At 34.2% G+C, this 18,397-nt stretch overlaps 2 protein-coding genes across 3 annotated transcripts in view; both read right to left on the bottom strand.

Moving 5' to 3' along the window:
- The window catches only part of atp8b1 (ATPase phospholipid transporting 8B1), a 41,436-nt gene extending 31,179 nt beyond the window's left edge, over positions 1–10,257 (bottom strand). The window contains exon 1 of the mRNA XM_065243792.2: positions 10,026–10,257. The gene's annotated coding sequence lies outside the window, so the exon portion shown is untranslated. The remainder of the gene's footprint in view (positions 1–10,025) is intronic.
- A 3,826-nt stretch (positions 10,258–14,083) lies between these two features.
- Positions 14,084–18,397, bottom strand: part of scamp1 (secretory carrier membrane protein 1) — a 31,556-nt gene continuing 27,242 nt past the window's right edge. For both annotated transcript variants that reach the window (XM_065243791.1, XM_065243790.1), the window contains exon 9: positions 14,084–17,117. In XM_065243791.1, the coding sequence (XP_065099863.1) occupies positions 16,968–17,117 (150 nt within the window). In that variant the 3' untranslated portion in view covers positions 14,084–16,967. The remainder of the gene's footprint in view (positions 17,118–18,397) is intronic.

Raw genomic sequence — 18,397 nt, forward strand, 5'->3', positions numbered from 1 at the left:
TATCATATATGAATTTAATTCCCATAAAATTGTATGATATAGTATCTAATATATAGTATATCCTCTATAAATCAACTATGTCTGGCTCTCTCTCAAGGTTTGTTTCCCCTAAAAGTGTTTTTTTTCTCCTAGGAGTTTTTTTGTCAACCGCTAGGGAGTTTTTTTCAACCGCTGATATTGGCTTAACTTTGAACTCTCTTCTATACGTTACATTATTACTATGCCCCCTAGTACGGTTTAATCTTAGCCGCTGTACTTTGTTACTTTTGTGTACTTTCAATATATTTTCTCCTGCTTATTAATGTAAAGCTGCTTTAAAACAGTTAAACAATTGTAAAAAGCGTTATATACATAAAATTAAATTGAATTAGTGATAGACCAATGTATTGCAGTGAGCAATGTATCGGTCGATATTAGGAAAGAGTTAGATCAATCTTTTCAATTGCCCAATAAATCTTTCTCCTTCTTAAATGTGTAATTTTAAAAGAAAACACTCGGATGCAAAATTAAATTCTAATTGACAGTAAAGGGTCAATTTTTGTAATAGAAATGGAAAAAATGTAATGTATCGTTTGTTAGTAGTGATGCACCGATATGATTTTTGGGGGGCGATATTAAAAACTTGTACAATACTATACAGTCGGCCTATTAGCTAGTTTATTTCGGCATCAAATTATTTTTACTGAAAATGGTATGGATCTATTTAACATTCAACTGACCAACATAATAAGAGAGGCACCAAGATCAAATTTTGGCGGTTTTTGGTCTTTTTCCGAGATTTTGAAAAAAAACCAGAACACAATTCTCTCTATATACTCTGACCGCATGGCTCACGTGAATGAGTAATCTCTCACGACGTGATTAACTATTTTAGTCCCATCTCACGTCTGACAAACCATAATTTGTTTTGGAAAGTATTTAATTATTTTGATAATTGTTTTAAAGGAAAACATCACTGTTTTTTAATATTTAACTATGTTTTTACCTCAGCTTAGATGAATTAATACATACCTATCTTTTTTCAATGCATGCACTTTCAACCTTTGTACAACGCTTCTTGAATGCGTTAGCATTTAGCCTAGCCGCATTCATTTCTATGGCTCCAAACAAAAGTTTTATTTTCGTGTAACTACTCATGTAACAGTCTTTAAATAGGGAAAACATGGAAGTGTTTGGTGGCTTCTAAATTTATCCCTGTTTGGAGCCATAGGAATGAATGGGGCTAGGCTAAATGCTAACACATTCACGACGCGCTGTACAAAGATTAAAAGTGCACGCATTGAAAAAAGAAAGAGATGTATTAATTTCGTCAAAGTTGATAAGAACATAGTAAAATATTGAAAAAATGTGGTGTTTTCCTTTAAAAGAAATATGCTGGATTATGCAACAGACATGCAACGTATTGCCTTCATGCAGTTAATTAATAAACAATGGGTATCTGTCTTTGTCGTGCTATTGCTGATAAACAGATGGTTTCAAATTCATCAAAAAACGGCCGATACATCCGTGCATCACTATTTGTTTGGATAGGACTATATTTGGTGGAGAAACAACTATTTGAAAATCTGAAATCTGAGGGTGCAAAAAATCAGAAAATCACCTTTAAAGTTGTCCAAACGAAGTCCATAGCAACACATATTACTAATGATAAATACATTATTTATATATTTACGTTAGGAAATTTACAAAATATTTTTATTGATATCCTAATGATTTTGAAATAAAAATAATATGATAAAAAGATCATTTTGACCCAAACAATGTGTTAGCCATTGCTACAAATATACCCATGTGACTTATGACTGGTTTTGTGGTCCAGGGTCACAAATGAAAGTATAAATAATAATGGCACTTGTGTGGCATCATATGAAAATAACCGTGTTTGATAACTACAAAAACTCTCTCCATGATCTTTGCATTTCCTTAAAATGACATTTATCAACATTCCCGGTCAAACACATAGACACTATCTTTGTTCAGTCGTCACTGCATATTCTCAATGCCATGATGCACAAAACAAAGATTCCCATTGATGACGCTGAACCGCCACCCACGTCCCTAAAGACCTTCAGCAGGTGCTTTTATAGGGCTGATAGCCCAGGGAAACTGGTTTCAAAGTCTCGCCCTGACATGGGGGAAGGGTTCAAAAACATAATGGAGGCAGGGATACCTGTGAGAGACCGAAACCTGAGACCTGAGGAAAACCTGCGCGTCTATGAACATCAGGAGAAATAAACCAATGGATGTCGGATTAAAATACAGACAGGAAATGTTCATGATTTTAAATGTATAACTTAAATGAATATTTAATGTGGTTGGTTTGAGAGAGTAAAAGAAAGATAACCAATTCTCCCATCTTACAAGTTCTTTACGTGATTCATTTTAATAAAGATAAATTAGTGTAAATTGTTCATAAACATTTTCTTCAGCTTATGTTTTGTGAATGAACTCAATGATCGTGGTTTGGAAATATCAAGTGTCATTTGCATCTGCAGTTTCTTGGCAAATGCGCCAGTAGATATACAAATATATTTCATGATAGATGCAACCAGACACACATATAATCTCCCATTAAACATACAGTATGTGAATTAACAACAGATCTAGAGTAAACTGCAGTATATGCAAATAATTGGCACGGTTATTCAAACAAATGCACTTTTTGTTTTGGATTAAGTTAATTGATGTAATTAAAAAATAAATGAAACTACTTTTTAGAATTTAGCTGTCCTTTTATATACAAAATAAAAACAATACAACCTATGCGAGTTATCTTTAAAAATAAAAATAAAACTTTTCAAAGAAAGGACAAGAAATCCTCCAAGTTTCTACATGATGGGAGTGTTTCAGGATGTCTACTTTACTCAAGAAGCCTTGTGCAAACTAGTTTTGCAATTCACTGGATTCAAATTCTCACCCATTTGCTTCACAAGTCAGGAAATTCAAATCCAGAAGTCGAAGCCTTTAACTTCTGCTGAGCGATTTGCTTGTGTTGTGTTTCGGGAAGAAAAGATTTTACTGGCATAACCTAAACACTGACACAATATGAAGACGCAGTTCACCCTGAATTATATAAACAGAGATTATTCCGGATCACATCTACACTAAAGTGGTTAGCCTGGAGTTTGTGACTATTATTACGTGCCGGTGGTGAGACCGCAATCTCATTTGCAATCAAGATGCAAAATACAAATAGAGCCAGATCAAGAATCAATTACTGACATACATTATAGAGTTACAATTAATGTGGACATACAAGAATACTATGAGTAATAATAATAAGATATAAAGTATATGACTAGAATATCTTTTGATATCGGGTAAATCTGTCCAGTTTTGAAGAAATCTCTTCTAAAAATCATATGAGATATCTGTTGGTTTTGCTCGGGGATTTCAATGATCTATTTTTTATGAATCCCACCGTCTAAGAGAAAGAGTTGAGATTTCATTTGTGACATTTCTTTCTCATAAAGTGTGTAACTGTCAGAAACTGTTCAACCCTCCCACTAAAACCACAAACACTAAATCACATGGATACACATTCGGCGATATCACCCATACTAAAAACACACACATAAGCCAATGCAATTCATCCTTCCAACTCATGAAGAAGATCTAATAAAAACCTGTTTAAATCAGTTCATTTAAGGCCTTGGGCTTATTTCTTAGACAAATATTAACCCTAATTAAGCAGAAATCTCACCAATAAATCGCTGCTAAAATGGAAATGTGTTGCAGAAAAATGTATCATTTGATACAAATGAAGCTTAACCGTGAAACAATGCTGCAGTTTATTAAATTTAATGAATGTTAAACACACTCGTGTCATATACAACTCTACAATAAATACACTACATTATTTAAAGGACGAGCAACCAGGTGCATTAAATTCAAACCTTTTCTTACAAACATAGATATAAATACATAGATACGTCATTAGCAGCTGTTTCTATGGGCCACAATATGGAAGTTATCCGCCATATTGGAATGGTCCGATGTTGCCAAGTCTGTGGTGATCACTGGTGGATTACTGTTTCTGCGCGTTAAAATCAAAGGATATGTGTATCGCCTGTCAAAATTAACCTGTTAACTGGTGCTATCACTCAATATTTTTCATGTAAATGTTAATCTATCACGACAAACTATATATTGTTGGAAAGGTCTAAGAATGGAGTTTTTATATTTCAAAATCTTTTAGCAGTATTAATAATGCAGTAATTTATTCATTTGTGACAGGAGTATGCAGCAAACCAACACAAACCTCAGTTTTTTAGTAATTTTATGTATTAAAAATAATACTATATTGAATTTTTTATTTATTACAAATAAATGTAAACGGCTAAAAATAAATTATATTTTCACCTCTAGACACTTCCATAAAAAAGTGTCTATTGTTCGATAAAACAAAAAAAGCTAGGGTTATATTAATTTAAAGGTGTTCCTTGCCCCCCACACTCAAAAAGGGCTGCGCCAGTTTAAGGTAAGATTAATATTGATTTAATTGGCTATTGGGTTGGTTTTGTTGAGCAAATCTGGCAACCCAGCCATGACCCAGCCTGTGAACACTAGAGAGCAAGTTAATGGTGTGTCCACAACCACAGTTGTACACATGTTTGATCAAATGTCGTAGATTTACATATTATATTTGTTGAACTAAAATGATACACCAAGACAAAAGTGTTTGCTATGCGACATTAAAAGATGCTATAGGAGCCGATGGTGTAGTGGGAAGTTCTCCGACAACGTGGTGTTTTCGCACTTTCGGCAACCCGAGTTGGAATCCTGGGTGGTGATCATTTCCCTATCCTATCCTCATTTCCTTATCCTTTCCTCATTTACTGTTAAATGAAAGGCAAAATGGCCAAAAAAAGATGCTATGGTTTCAAAACCTGTAATATTACGTTGATATACAAGCCATTCTCACCTGTAGAAGGTTAGCCCATTTTTTGGGGTTTACAAATATATTGGGGAACATAAATCTGCAAGGTATGCTAACCATAGGCTGCGCAATGTCGTGGTATCGTGGAAAACTGTGAGTGACGTCTGCAACTTCAAAATGGAAGAAGCGTCTACATACGTGAGCGGTCAAATGACATCTCTTTACATCTCCATGTTTATAAATCTTGAACCATACTTGAGTTCATACAGCCCAACTCTGTGATCCTGATTATTTTAGCGGAAAAAATCACAAATGCATCACAGAAAAACATGAAGGTCTTTGAATGGCACTAAATGCTGATAATGTAACATGGTCAAAAACGTAAGCACCCTAAACTCTAAACCTAAAAGGTTTGTTGCCATTAATCACGTATACGCCACGTAACTGAATAATTACTCAGCATTGATGTACTTTGATATTCATGGTACTCCAAAGGTAACGTCCAAAAAACATGGTCCCATTTTAAAAAACGTGGTTACACCCTTGCTCTTTAGTGTTTGTACTACTATTTATTTATTTATATAGGCCAGGTCATTTTGAGATCATCAGATGATAACTGTGCTACGTTTGTCCAATGAACACATTGATATTTGGATATGCAATGAAATATGTAAATGTAGGGTGGGTCTTAATTGTATTCATTGGGGAATTGCCTGAATGGTTAAAGTGGTTTCTATGTGTAGGGTGGTTACATAATGTGAGCCAAAACAGAGATGCGTTTCAATGGCTGAGCCGGCAAACTCAAGTTTTGATTGAGCTTTTCTTCCCCTGCTAAACTATCAGTTCAGTGACATTTCCAGAATCAACAGAGGTGAACCGTATCCCATGATGCCATGTGTTTGTAGGTAACAATATATCGTCTATTAGTGAAACACTAGAGGAGAAACTGGAGATGGGAGGGACGTGTTGCCTGTAAGGGGGTCTTCCATGGGATGCCTATACATTAAACATGCTGTTTCTGTTTGTTTCACAACACACTAAACGTCGCCTGTAGTGGTTTTAGTAAACATTTATACTACAACTTAACTACAATGACAGTGATAGTGTTGTTTACTTCTGAAAGGTTAATAAGAAAAAGAAAATGGCCTTTTACCAGAAAACAGACTAATGCACCGAAAAACAGTTTTCTTTATCTTTACTTTGTTATTTAGATAAAAGGCTGATTCTGTAGCATAGATTTGTTTAATTTTTAAAGTTTGATTATTTTTTTGGTTTGTAGTCCGACTCAGATTTATTAAATTAATGAAATTAACCTTGGAGAACACACAGGGTCAAATTTGGCCGCTGTTAATTGCTGCTACCAAAAGGGTTCTCGGGTTCTTCAGGGTTAATTCAACTATACAAAAACTTTTAATATACAAGTTAGATATATATTAAAGTCACTTTCAGTTTTTGGCCAAGTGCCAAAAACCACTGTAAACCATTTTCTGCGTGCATGTGAAAAAATAGCTCATTGAAATTTGTCTCCCCTTGTGATGTCAGAAGGGGATACCGCCCCTTAATCTGCACTATCCAACCACGGAACTGCCATTTAGTGCAGAGATCAGCTCATTTGCATTTTAAAGGACACACCCATTTTTGATAACACCTACAAAGTGGCAATTTTTAACATGTTATAATAAATTATCTGTAGGGTATTTTGAGCTACTCTTAAAAAAGTCTTGTGAAATGTCCCCTTTAATACAATGGTACCATAACTGCTATATTAATGCATGCAAATTGTATTCATATAGTTCGCCCAAAATATTTAACAAGAACATTGTGATATTATAATTATGGCATTGTCCAAAAAACTTGGTACCACTTTAAAAAAATCATGGCATTGTATTGTAACTGTTATACAAGTCGTGTAAAGGGAGTAGGAGTAAGTAGGATAAAAAATACTATGGAAGTCAATGGGGCTAATCTGATCGGTTTGGTTACAAACATTCCTCAAAATATCTTCCTTTAAGCCTGGGATACACGGCAGGATTTTTGCACACTTATAAGAAAATTACCTTATCATCACACAGTGCGACATGAAGCTTTTAAACTTGGGTATGACAAGCACGATGACTGTACGATGATGACACCTATTGAATCAGAGGCTTTGACGGCTGCGTCACACGTTAGCGCAATTTCACCAGCATGCTCTAATGGTAAACAAATACATGTACGCAGGTCGTAGAAGCAAACACATTGTGCGTTGATCACGCTGAATATCTGATATTGTCAGAAAACTATCGTACGCCGTCTTTGGACGCAAGACTGGGAAAATTGCCGCCTTTGAACCTCTCTCACTGTACGATATAGAACTACCAATGAAGAGCCACGATCACAGAAACCACGACCATTGTTTCACGATGGCAAACTTTCGTCTGGGACAGCCAAAAAACCCTTTATGTTCATCAGAACAATGAAACGTATACAGGTTTGTAACAACGAGAGGGTGAGATAATGATGACACAATTTTTATTCTTGGGGGTTCAACTATGAGGAAGTTCAACTATGAGGAAACGGAGTCTAAAATTAGTCAACATATTTTCTATCAATCTTGTGTCCATTTGCTTTTCTTACATATCTAACAAACCACAGAGAGAATGGCAGAAATGACTCACTTCACCTTTATATTGTGCAGTTATCGCTCCATTATCTGGTACACTTCTAAAACAGATTTGGATTACAAATCCTAAGCCAATTCTAAAAGAAACAGAAACCACGCCACGCCAACACAGTGTGTGAATGCTTACGTCCCATCTAGACTAAACCTGCTTTGTGGCACTTTTCAGCAAAGTCTCGTAAATATAGCCCACATGCTGAAGAGATGACAAAAGATCAACAGCGAGACTCAGGTCAAGACTCGTCCAAAAACTCACGAGAATTTCATTCATCAGAAAGAAAGAAACCCAAAGCACATTTACAGAAATACACACACACACAAGACTAATAAAGGTGTGTTTGTTGTGTTTCAAAGCAGGATTCTTTTACTTATAACAGGAACTATACCACTTAATATACTTAACACACCAACATAAGTTTTTTTTTTTTACTTTTCTACACAACTTTCCAAGTTCTTTCTGGATTAAATGGTTTCATAATCTAATAATGAGATTTAAAACATCAAAGTTTAATTTCAATCTGATTTTACTCAATTAATATAAGAGATATCAAGATTTTCATATAACGGTCTTTACATTGTATAATATGATTTTATGTAGAAAACAGTAAATCACTAAAATTACTTTAGCTAGATTTTCACAGACTGGGTCACATTTTTGCCCTGGCAAAAAGTAACTTCTAGTCAAAAGATGCTTGATATTTTCTTTTCAACGACCCTACAGAGAAAACTCTGATTGTAACAGTTATTAGTATTATACACATTAATCTGTTTAAATATAAATGAAATTAATAATTTCTGCTACAATCCCATGTCCAACATCAATTTCTGAACATGACATAAATGCAATGAGTATTAAATGGTAACACTTTACAATAAGCTTGTATTTGTTAACATTAGCAAATGCATTAGCTAACATAACAATAAACAAGTTTTAGCATTTATTCATCTTAATGTTAGTAATTCACAGTGCGTTAACTAATGTTTAACTTTTGATTGGATAAATACATTAGTAAACGCTAAAATTAACATGAATTAAGATTAATAAATGCTGTGGATGTATTGTTAGTTCGTGTTAGCTAATGCATTAACAAATCAACCTTTTCGTAAAGCATTACCGTAAATGTAATGTTGACATCCGCTCTAGAGGACAGGTAGTGGATTTTACCGTTACCGATAACTAGGTTGGTCCATACTTGCTGGTAACCGATTAATCGACTGAGAGTTTTTAAAATAGATGCTGGGTTAAAAAAACAAACATAGCACTCAAAGTGAAACAGCAGTAATAAAACAACGGTACTGAACCATTTGCTAATGTCATAAATGAAATAAATTATATTAATAAGCATTAAAGTAAATACTTTGCACTGTTAACTTTTTAAATTACATAAATGTCTACAATACGTGAAGTCTCTCTTGTACTTTATTTGCTGCTGTTTTAATAAGTAATGATTATCTAATCAAATAAAAAATGATGTTAAAAAAGATCTGAAATTAGGTTTTGATTTATTTTGATATGCTAACGTATAGCCAACAGCTGCATACAGTTCGCTTTCTCTCATTTATTAACTTTATTTTATTTACAGCTTAGCCGACTGATTTTTTTTTTAATATTAGCGTCCTGTCAGCCTTGACGACAAACTTAGGTTCCTGCTGCTGTTTCTTTGCTTATACAGCATCTATTCAGCAAATTACTTACTTTATAATGATATAAAGCAAACGACGCACTTGGAAAAACAATCGTCATGGATTTCTGTCGATAGCCGATTTTTCCACCATTGAACTATCGGTGCCGATTAATCGGCAAAACGCATTTATCGGTCTTCCTCTAATCTGCTTATATGATATCAACATTTGACTTAATGCCACAAAAAACATGTTTATTTCCCAAGACTTATTACCATCAGTTACATATACTTTAATATGTTTTTAATTTTGAGCTCCAATGCTGCATTTATTTTTATTCATTTCAAACTGCTGTTTTATTTTTCACTTCTTTTCCTCAAAGTTACTCTAAACTAAACCAAGCCCACAGTGTAGATCTTATGAAATCTTTATAACTTTTTGCTTTACCAAACATGTAGTAAAAAACACAATAAAACATGACCTCACAGGAAAACATTTTGAAATTGATAAGATCACATTCATGACAGTATATCATACTGCAAAATCTATACTGACACACCAAGAACCACACAGAACCTAAAAAAAAAAAACTCCACAGCCAAAATGATTTTCAAAAGAGTTTCTTGCTGCCCTAAATCACCCTTTAAAATCTAAAATTAAAGTTTAGGTGAAATTACTGAAGACAAGCTGGTATATAAATAACTTCAACACAGTTTATTTCTAATCTGCGTGTTGTTGTAGAGTCAAACACACACACATACACACACACAGGTAGAGGAACTCAGGTGCGACACACCTTAACCGAACACTTCACAACAACATCACTTCCAAACAAACTACTTTATAAAATCAAACATGACTTACCGATCTGAAACCAAATTCTTTCAATCCTTTGGGTTGTTTTATGTTGATTTATTGCTCCATATTCGCTCCGCGTTAGTGTGAAGGAGCTGTGCTGAGCTGTGCTGCGCTGTAGTGCTGTGAGTTCTCAAGCTCAAACTGGAAAAACTGGTCTGACTGGGAGACGCTTTACTCCTACAAACCCATAATACGCACACACACTCTCACACACACACACACACACGCACACACTGAGATAAAGAAAGTGCTTCTTGTCTTTAAAACGACACACTTGAAGACTGCAGCTCATTCCTCGCGGGTCACGTGACCGCACAGGTAAGAAAGGTGTGACTCATTTTACAGTCAAATAATGAGGGGAAAACTTCTGCTTTTGCATCAGTTCCTGGTTTCTGTGTCGTGCAGGGATACAGAGGCGTCATCTTATAAACAATAAAAAATTGTTATCCGTTATAATCTTCTTCATTTTCATTAAAATAAGTTATTTAAATTAAAAGTGATGCATTAAAAATGTTATTCGATGTTTGATATATCTTCGATGGATGTAGGATAATATTTTAATTTTTTTAATCGTAATGTAAGTAGTTTAATACACATTTGAGTCAAATTTTACTAGAATTAACCGAAAGAAAAGAAATAAGTATTTGTATTAATCTTCAGAGGCCTGTCAGTAGACTTAAAATAATTAGAAAGGTATGACATGAATGTGGGTGTGGGCGGGGCCAAGCGCCCGGAAGTTGTACGTCAGGCCCTATGTTTACGTACTAATCATTATTTTCACATTCATTCCCCGGGTTCTTTTGTACCTTATCTGTTAATCTACATGCTTTTTATTGTACTTTTTCTGAATAAATAAAAAAAATCATATTCCCTTCAACAAAAATATTTTCTTAATAATTAAGTTAAAGAAGTGTCTTTTAAATTAATGTATACATTTTACCCTGTCAAACATTTCATGAAGAAATATAAAGCTAATAATTATATAAGATAAATGAAAAAAATTGATAAGTTCATTAATGAAAATATTTAGAAAGGTATATCAATAACTTTTAAAGAAATGATTCTGAGATACTATGAATCTGAGTCTAAAAATAATTTTGTAAACTTAATCTGCTCTCTGTGCAATTTTTTATGTAAGAATTTAACATGTATCTAAATAATACTGAATCCACATTAAACAAAAAAGCAAGAAAAACTACTTAAAATTGTAGAGACTGCGTATTCTTTAACCTATACATAATTTGATGGCCCACTTTCATTTTTCTTATTTTCTCTTTTTCTGTTTTTTTAAGCTATTAAATATATATATGTTCATATTTGTTTTTTATCCAGTTGCTCTGGTCCCAACAAAAGAAGAAGGGAATTATTTTAATCTGAGATCTCTATCCCTTATATTGTGTCCTTTTGAGATGGCCGGTTTGATAAAAATCCGTGGAGAAAAGTTTGGACTTTGTCATTTAAATACTTATTTACAAATAAGGTTAAGGATGTATCACATAAATTACTTCAACTTTTTTACCCTGTTGAACTTTATTTAAAGAAAATGTTTCCAGATATTGACTCACTATGTTGATTTTGTGGTGCCGAAGAAGAATCCACGTTTCATCTTTTCTGGGAATGCACATACACATCTCTATTTTGGAAAAAACTTTTTTTGTCATACAAAGATATTTTGTTTGGTTGTCATAAATTTAACAGTCAGGGAAAGGATCAGTTTTTTGACTAATTTAATTATCTTACTTAGCAAATTTTTCCTACACAAATGTACATTTCAAGGTGCTAAGCCATATTTTTCATATTTATAAGGATCTGAAAGAATTCTGACTTTGTTCATGTTTAAGTGTCATAATTGGGTCCTCAGTGCTTCTATCAACCTAGAAAATGTGAAAAAGATCAACCCAGTAACCCAGGCTCCCCTTGTGATGTCAGAAGGGGATAATTCCGCCCCTTAATTTGCCCACTGCATTGCCATTTAGTGGAAAGATCAGCTCATTTGCATTTAAAAGGACACACCCAAAATGGCAGATTTTTGCTCACACCTACAAAGTGTCAATTGTAACATGTTATAATGAATTATCTATATGATATTTTGAGCTAAAACTTCACATCCGTACTCTGGGAACACCAAATATAAGTCTTGATTGAAGTCGTGATTGTGAAACGTCCCCTTTGGACGCTCTGACATTTCGCAAATTTCTGTAATATTTAACTCTGTTTACTCCTGGCACTGTGTTTGTATGTTCACACAGTTACAATAAAAAAAGTATTAATTTAAAACAAATATTTTCATACTTTAAGTCATTATTTGTATTTTAAATTCAATATTTGTGACGTCATTATGAGGTACGTGTTAGTTTTCTCAGCGCTGGTGTGCATGTCTGAGAGCCGTCCAGCCGGTTCTGGCTAGAGGGGATACAGCTACAACCAAATCTCGCGAGATGTTGGGTTTAGGGTTAGGTTTGGGGGTAGGATAAGGATGAAAAGTAGAGGTTCTGGCTAGATATGATACAGCTACGACATAAATCCCATGAAATGTTTTGTTTAGGGTTAGGTTTTGGATGAAAACAGCGATCTTCTGGCGAGATTTTAGCCCTAGCTGTACCCCTTCTAGCCACAACCCGCCCAGCGCCTCAACTTTTGGATGAAAATTATGCACTTTACCGCCCTCTAGTGTTTAATGTGCAATTGTACTACTGCTAAGAGAAGCCTAGTGTAATAAATGTATTTAAAAGAGGATCAATTTAATGATGCAAGTATATTTACACAGAGCTGTATTTTTATGAGGCTCTTTAAACCATAAATCTGTGTTTCATTTAACAACACAGTCAATACAAGTTAAAGGACTGAATTAATTTTACATTTAAATCCCAATAATTATATTATATTTTATTATAATAATATTATATATACAGTATATACATATATAATATTTATGTTTAACACACATTAATAATAAACATCCTTATTGAAACCAGTTGTAGGACTTACATTTATACAAGTAGGCCATAAATACTAAAAATAGTCATGCATCAGATGAGGGAATATATATAAAAAAGCACAAAACACAGGTTAATATTGTTTTTTAATTTATTTTTGTGTTAATACAATAAATATACAAAACTCAAACTACTCAACATGCGACTACAGGAGAGACGCGAGTGCATTTGTACAGTACGATGAAATTCAGGACAACAGGCCTCCTTGCTTTAGTTTTACAAAATATACAAATAACCATCCTTGCTGTTTTAAATCTCAACAGAGCACAACCAGTGATGCTTCTCAATCCATTTCTCACGTATCAGTGTTTCAACTAACATCACTTATTGAAATAGAGAGTCAGATTAAAGCCACGATTCAATGCACCACACACAAGAGGTCACAGGTCAGTTTATCATATCGGTCTTCACACACACACACTCCCAACAGAATCAAATGAGTTGATCTATTTCGGCTTTCAAGAGAGTTTTTCAAAACAAATCAAAATAAAGGAACATTCAGGTGCCATTGGTTGAAATGTATTTATGAAAGGAAGAACGACTTGCAGCATCTCATCCCATCCATACACACAGTAAAAGAGTGAAAGAGATTAAATAAACTTGAAGAGAGAATAAAAACATGACACTCATAAGATATTAAACTTTCAAGTCATAATAACCTATAGAGAATAATTCAACCGTGAATGAAAACATTTACACAATCACCTTCGTGCCATTTCAAACCTGAATCATTTTCTTTCCTTTGCAGAACACAAAATAAGATGAACACTCCATGAGCCGGCTAAGCTTCACAAATTAGGGGAAAACCATTAAAAAAAACATACATTACAGATATATCACTTCTGTATCCGACCACACACTTTATTTTAAATCTTCTGAAGCTACAGAATACAATGCAGGAGTCGGTTTGTGGAGCTGAGGTCTCCAGATCTTATCTTTTGTGTTCCACACTGCAAAAATGACTTTCTTTCTTTCTTAGTATTTTTCTCTTGTTTTTAGTACACATATCTAAAAATTCCTATATTAAGATGCATTTTCTTGATGAGCAAAATTGCCTTTTTAAATAAGTCTAGTGTTTAGACAAAAAAAAATATACAATTAAAGTGAATTAGTGCTTACGAAAAATAGCCATGAGGTAAAGAAAAAAATCTTAAACATATTTATTTAAAATAAATTTTGCAATTAAATTCACAATTAAAGTGAATTTGTGCTTAATATGAGCAAAAAAACACAATTAATTTCACAAATAAAGTAATATGTCCTAAAAACAAGCAAAAAAGCCAATAGGGTAAGAAAAAAAAAATCTTGAACTTGAACAAATTTATTTAAAATGAATTTCACACAATTAAATTAAAAATTAAACTAAATTTGTGCTTGAAATGAGCAAATAAAGCTACAATTAATATCACAATTGATTTATAATTTAAAAAATTAATAAAAAAGGCAATAAAGATTTTTTTTAACTTGAACAAATTTATTTAAAATGTAGATTTTTGGTCTAAAAACTAGACTTATTTTCTGAAACGAATTTGTGCTTAAAACAAGCAATAATTTTCTTGAATTAAGTGTTTAAGAAAAATATTTTTTTTCTTACCCAATTGGCAGATTTTTTGCTTGTTTTAGGCACAAATTCACTTAAATTGTATATTTTTGTTCTAAAAACTATAGACTTATTTTTAAAATGAATGTGTGCTTAAAACAATCAAAAAGGAAAAGAAAAAAAATCATCATTGGGGTAAGAAATAATCTTAAATTTTTTTTAAACCCTTAATTCAAGAACAATTCATAAAAAATTAGCTTACCCCATTATCAGATTTTTGTTTGTTTTAAGCACAAATTCATTTCAGAAAACAAGTCTAGTTTTTAGACCAAAAATATACAATGTAAAGGAATTTGTGCATCGAAACAAGCAAAAAAAAAAATCTGTCAATAGGGTAAAAAAAATATCCTTCACTTTTTTCTTAAACACATAATTCAAGAAAATATCAAGAAAAATTTATTAAAAATTTGCATTGGCAGATTTTTTGCTTGTTTTAAGCACAAAGTCACTTAAATGAAAAACTTATTTCCTTAGGTAATTTTGCTCATCAAGAAAATACATCTTAATTGAAGAATTTTCATTTTTTTTGCAGTGCATGTCAGAAATAAAAGGGTTTGGATTGACATGAGGATGTGTGTATGTTGACAGAATTCCAGTATGAACTTTATTTATAAAGTTATAATGCAGACACATTTCAAACAAACACACACACACAGACTGTTGCTGAAATGTTAAGATCAAGATATGTTTGAATCTTGATGCATATCCCATAATTACAAAACTTGTCTGTCTCTCGGTGACAGTAACCAAGGCTACAAGGTTTTCTGCTTCACTTAATAAAAAAAAGTGAGGAAAAACAATTTCAGACGCAAGCAGGTGCGTCACACATCTACGCAGACACAAAACGACAAACCAATAGACAAACAACAGCGAACAAATCAGTTAGCACTGTGATGAGCTTTAGTCATAGCAGACGTCATGTTTAATCTGAAAGAGGCTGTGGGAATCCAGAATCAGTTTAAGTTAGGAATAAATTTGTGGTTAAATCATTTAAAAGACTAGCTTATATAATTGATTTAAATGAGCCAATTACATACAATCTTAAAATAAAGGTGCTTTATTTTTTTTCTTTTAAACCTTTATATAATCAGAAAGGTTCTTCATGGAACCATTTAGCCAAAAATGGTTCTTTTATGACATCATCAAGCATCTTTATTTTTTAAGAGTGTAAAGACAAACAGCCTGTCTATCATTTCATTAAATACAGCGCCTACGCGACTAAAGTCTAAAGGATCCAACATCAGGTGATCTAACGGTACTGATCCAGCCCAACACGGCAAGGTCTTACACTAACACACGTCGTGTGACTTCAGCAATGTGCAGTATGGGGGGTGTGATGTTAAGATTACTTTTCTATTATTTTACCCCCATTAAAGTGTTATCTTTAAGTACGTAACCCTGGCAAAAACGAGAGCCGGTTTACGGGTCAGCAGGCTTCCCATGCATGTGCAGGATCACATCCCGAGTGTTTTACCTTTATATTAAAGACTTGATTTACATTCCACAACAATTCGACTATGAAAAGAAACCAGGAAGCTTTCATTGTCATTCATATGTTTAAAATCAGTCAATACTTTATCATCATACACGTTTATATATATGTACATTTATATATTTACAGGTATAGAGACCCTCTGAGCTGATACTCCAAGTAATGATGCTGGCTTAATTAAAGGAAAAAGTCATTTGAAGTTTTTTTTTGGAGAAACAAATGGTTGGGCACACTTCACTCCAAAATTAAAATAATAACTAAGCCAATTATTTGAGCATTAAGACCAACATTGTGGTATTATTTTCATTACAATTAAGCACCCATCAGCATAAATTGAAATAACTATGATGTATCTGAATCATATTTTTTTCCAATTTCTATGATATGCTATATATGTATATATATGACCCGGACGTGTTCTGGAGTGTTTCTGTGAGATTCAGCGCGTGTGTGTTTGTTATAAAGCAGATCGGTAAGACAGACCTGTGAGGGCAAAAATCGTTCTCTTCTCCTTGGATCCAAACACGGACATCTGATGACATCACTTCCTGTTTTTCAGTGACGTGAACAAATAAAGTGACAACTTGACACACATAAGCACACACTCGAGAGTAGGTAGGCATTCCACACACACTCAAAGTAAAGACCAGGCGGGCACACCTGATGATTGACAAGAGGGGAGGGGCTGGGGGCGGGGTCTCAGTCAGTCACAGGAGTGCATTAAGTCAATGAGAGTGGTGTGGTGTTGAGCAGCCAGTCATGGCTTATGAATGACTGTAAGTACAGTTAGGAGAGATGATGAGGAGGGGATGGGAGGTCAGAGTAGCTTGGACAGAGAGAGCAGGGGTGGGTCAAAGCTCTCAGATCTGCTCTTTAAAGGCTCCCCGGGCAGCATTGGAAGCGGCGTTAGCGGCGGCGGTCTGCACCGTCTTATTGGCCATGACGCCGGTGGCGAATTCCTGTTGCGCCTTCTCAAAGCTGGCACCGGTGGTCCGGTACAGCGCATGGATCTGCAAGCAATCCCACACAAGTTACTTCACTGTATACATTTCATACAGGCAGCTGCTTTCTAATGGTGCGTTCACACCAGATGTGAATGAAGCGTTAAACGCAAGAGATGTTAAAGGTGCAGTGTGTAAATTTTAGTGGCATCTAGTGGTGAGGTTGCAAATTGCAACCATCAACTCAGTTTGCAGCTCACCCTTCGCTTTTGAAATGCTTAAAGAAGCTATGGTAGCCGCCACATGACAAACATATCACCGCTGAAGATAACTTAGTAAAAAAGTTTGCCTGTTAGGAGCTTCTGTAAAAAAACATGGCGGCACAAAATGGTGACTTCCATGTAAGGGGACCCTCTGTGTATGTAGATAAAAATGTCTCATTCTAAGGTAATAAAACATAACGGTTCATTATGAAACGTCTTTATACACCCCTGATCATATAGTTTTGTATATTATTTTGAATTTTTGTCAAGAGATCCTTCTAAAAATTACACACTGCACCTTTAAGTCAATGCAAAGACACGATAGACATCCTGCAGCCCGATTCACAAGAATGAGGCGGTGCAAATTGAGCGTCTGTTGAGCGAATTAAAAAAAAAATCAGATTTTTGGCATATATTCGCGCCGTATCAACAAATCACACACACACAAGCTAGCTAAAGTGGACAAATTAAGCAAATGTTCCGAATTTCACTCACTAATTACACAAATTTCACTCAAGAAATTCGCAAGTTAACTCAAAATGTTCAAGTGTCAAACTACGTGCCAATAGCGCAATTTATTCAGTTCATTTGCATCTGATGTGAATGCACAGTAAGACAGCATCTTAGCGTTTAAATTTCACGCGCAAATGAGGCAAATTTCAAGTGCGAATGATGCAAATTTCACACCCGAATGACTCATATTTCACACGCCAATGACGTGAGATAACTCAAAATGTTCAAGAGTCCAACTACATGCAAATAGCTCAATTTATTCAAATAATTTGCACCTAATGTGATTGTTCACAGTAAGACAGCATCTTAGCATTTAAATTTCATGTGCAAATTTCAAGTGCGAATGAGGCAAATTTCACACGTGAATGACTCGTATTTCACACGGCAATGACACGAGTTAACTTAAAATTTTCAAGCTTCCAACTAAACGCAAATAGCACAATTTATTCACTTCATTCGCGTCTGGTGTGCGTCACGCACAAATGAGGCAAAGTTCCCGCCCGAATGACTCATATTTCACACGCCAATGATGTGACATAACTCATAATGTTCAAGAGTCCAACTACATGCAAA

Source organism: Paramisgurnus dabryanus, chromosome 18, assembly GCF_030506205.2.
Source record: "Paramisgurnus dabryanus chromosome 18, PD_genome_1.1, whole genome shotgun sequence".
Taxonomy (NCBI): domain Eukaryota; kingdom Metazoa; phylum Chordata; class Actinopteri; order Cypriniformes; family Cobitidae; genus Paramisgurnus; species Paramisgurnus dabryanus.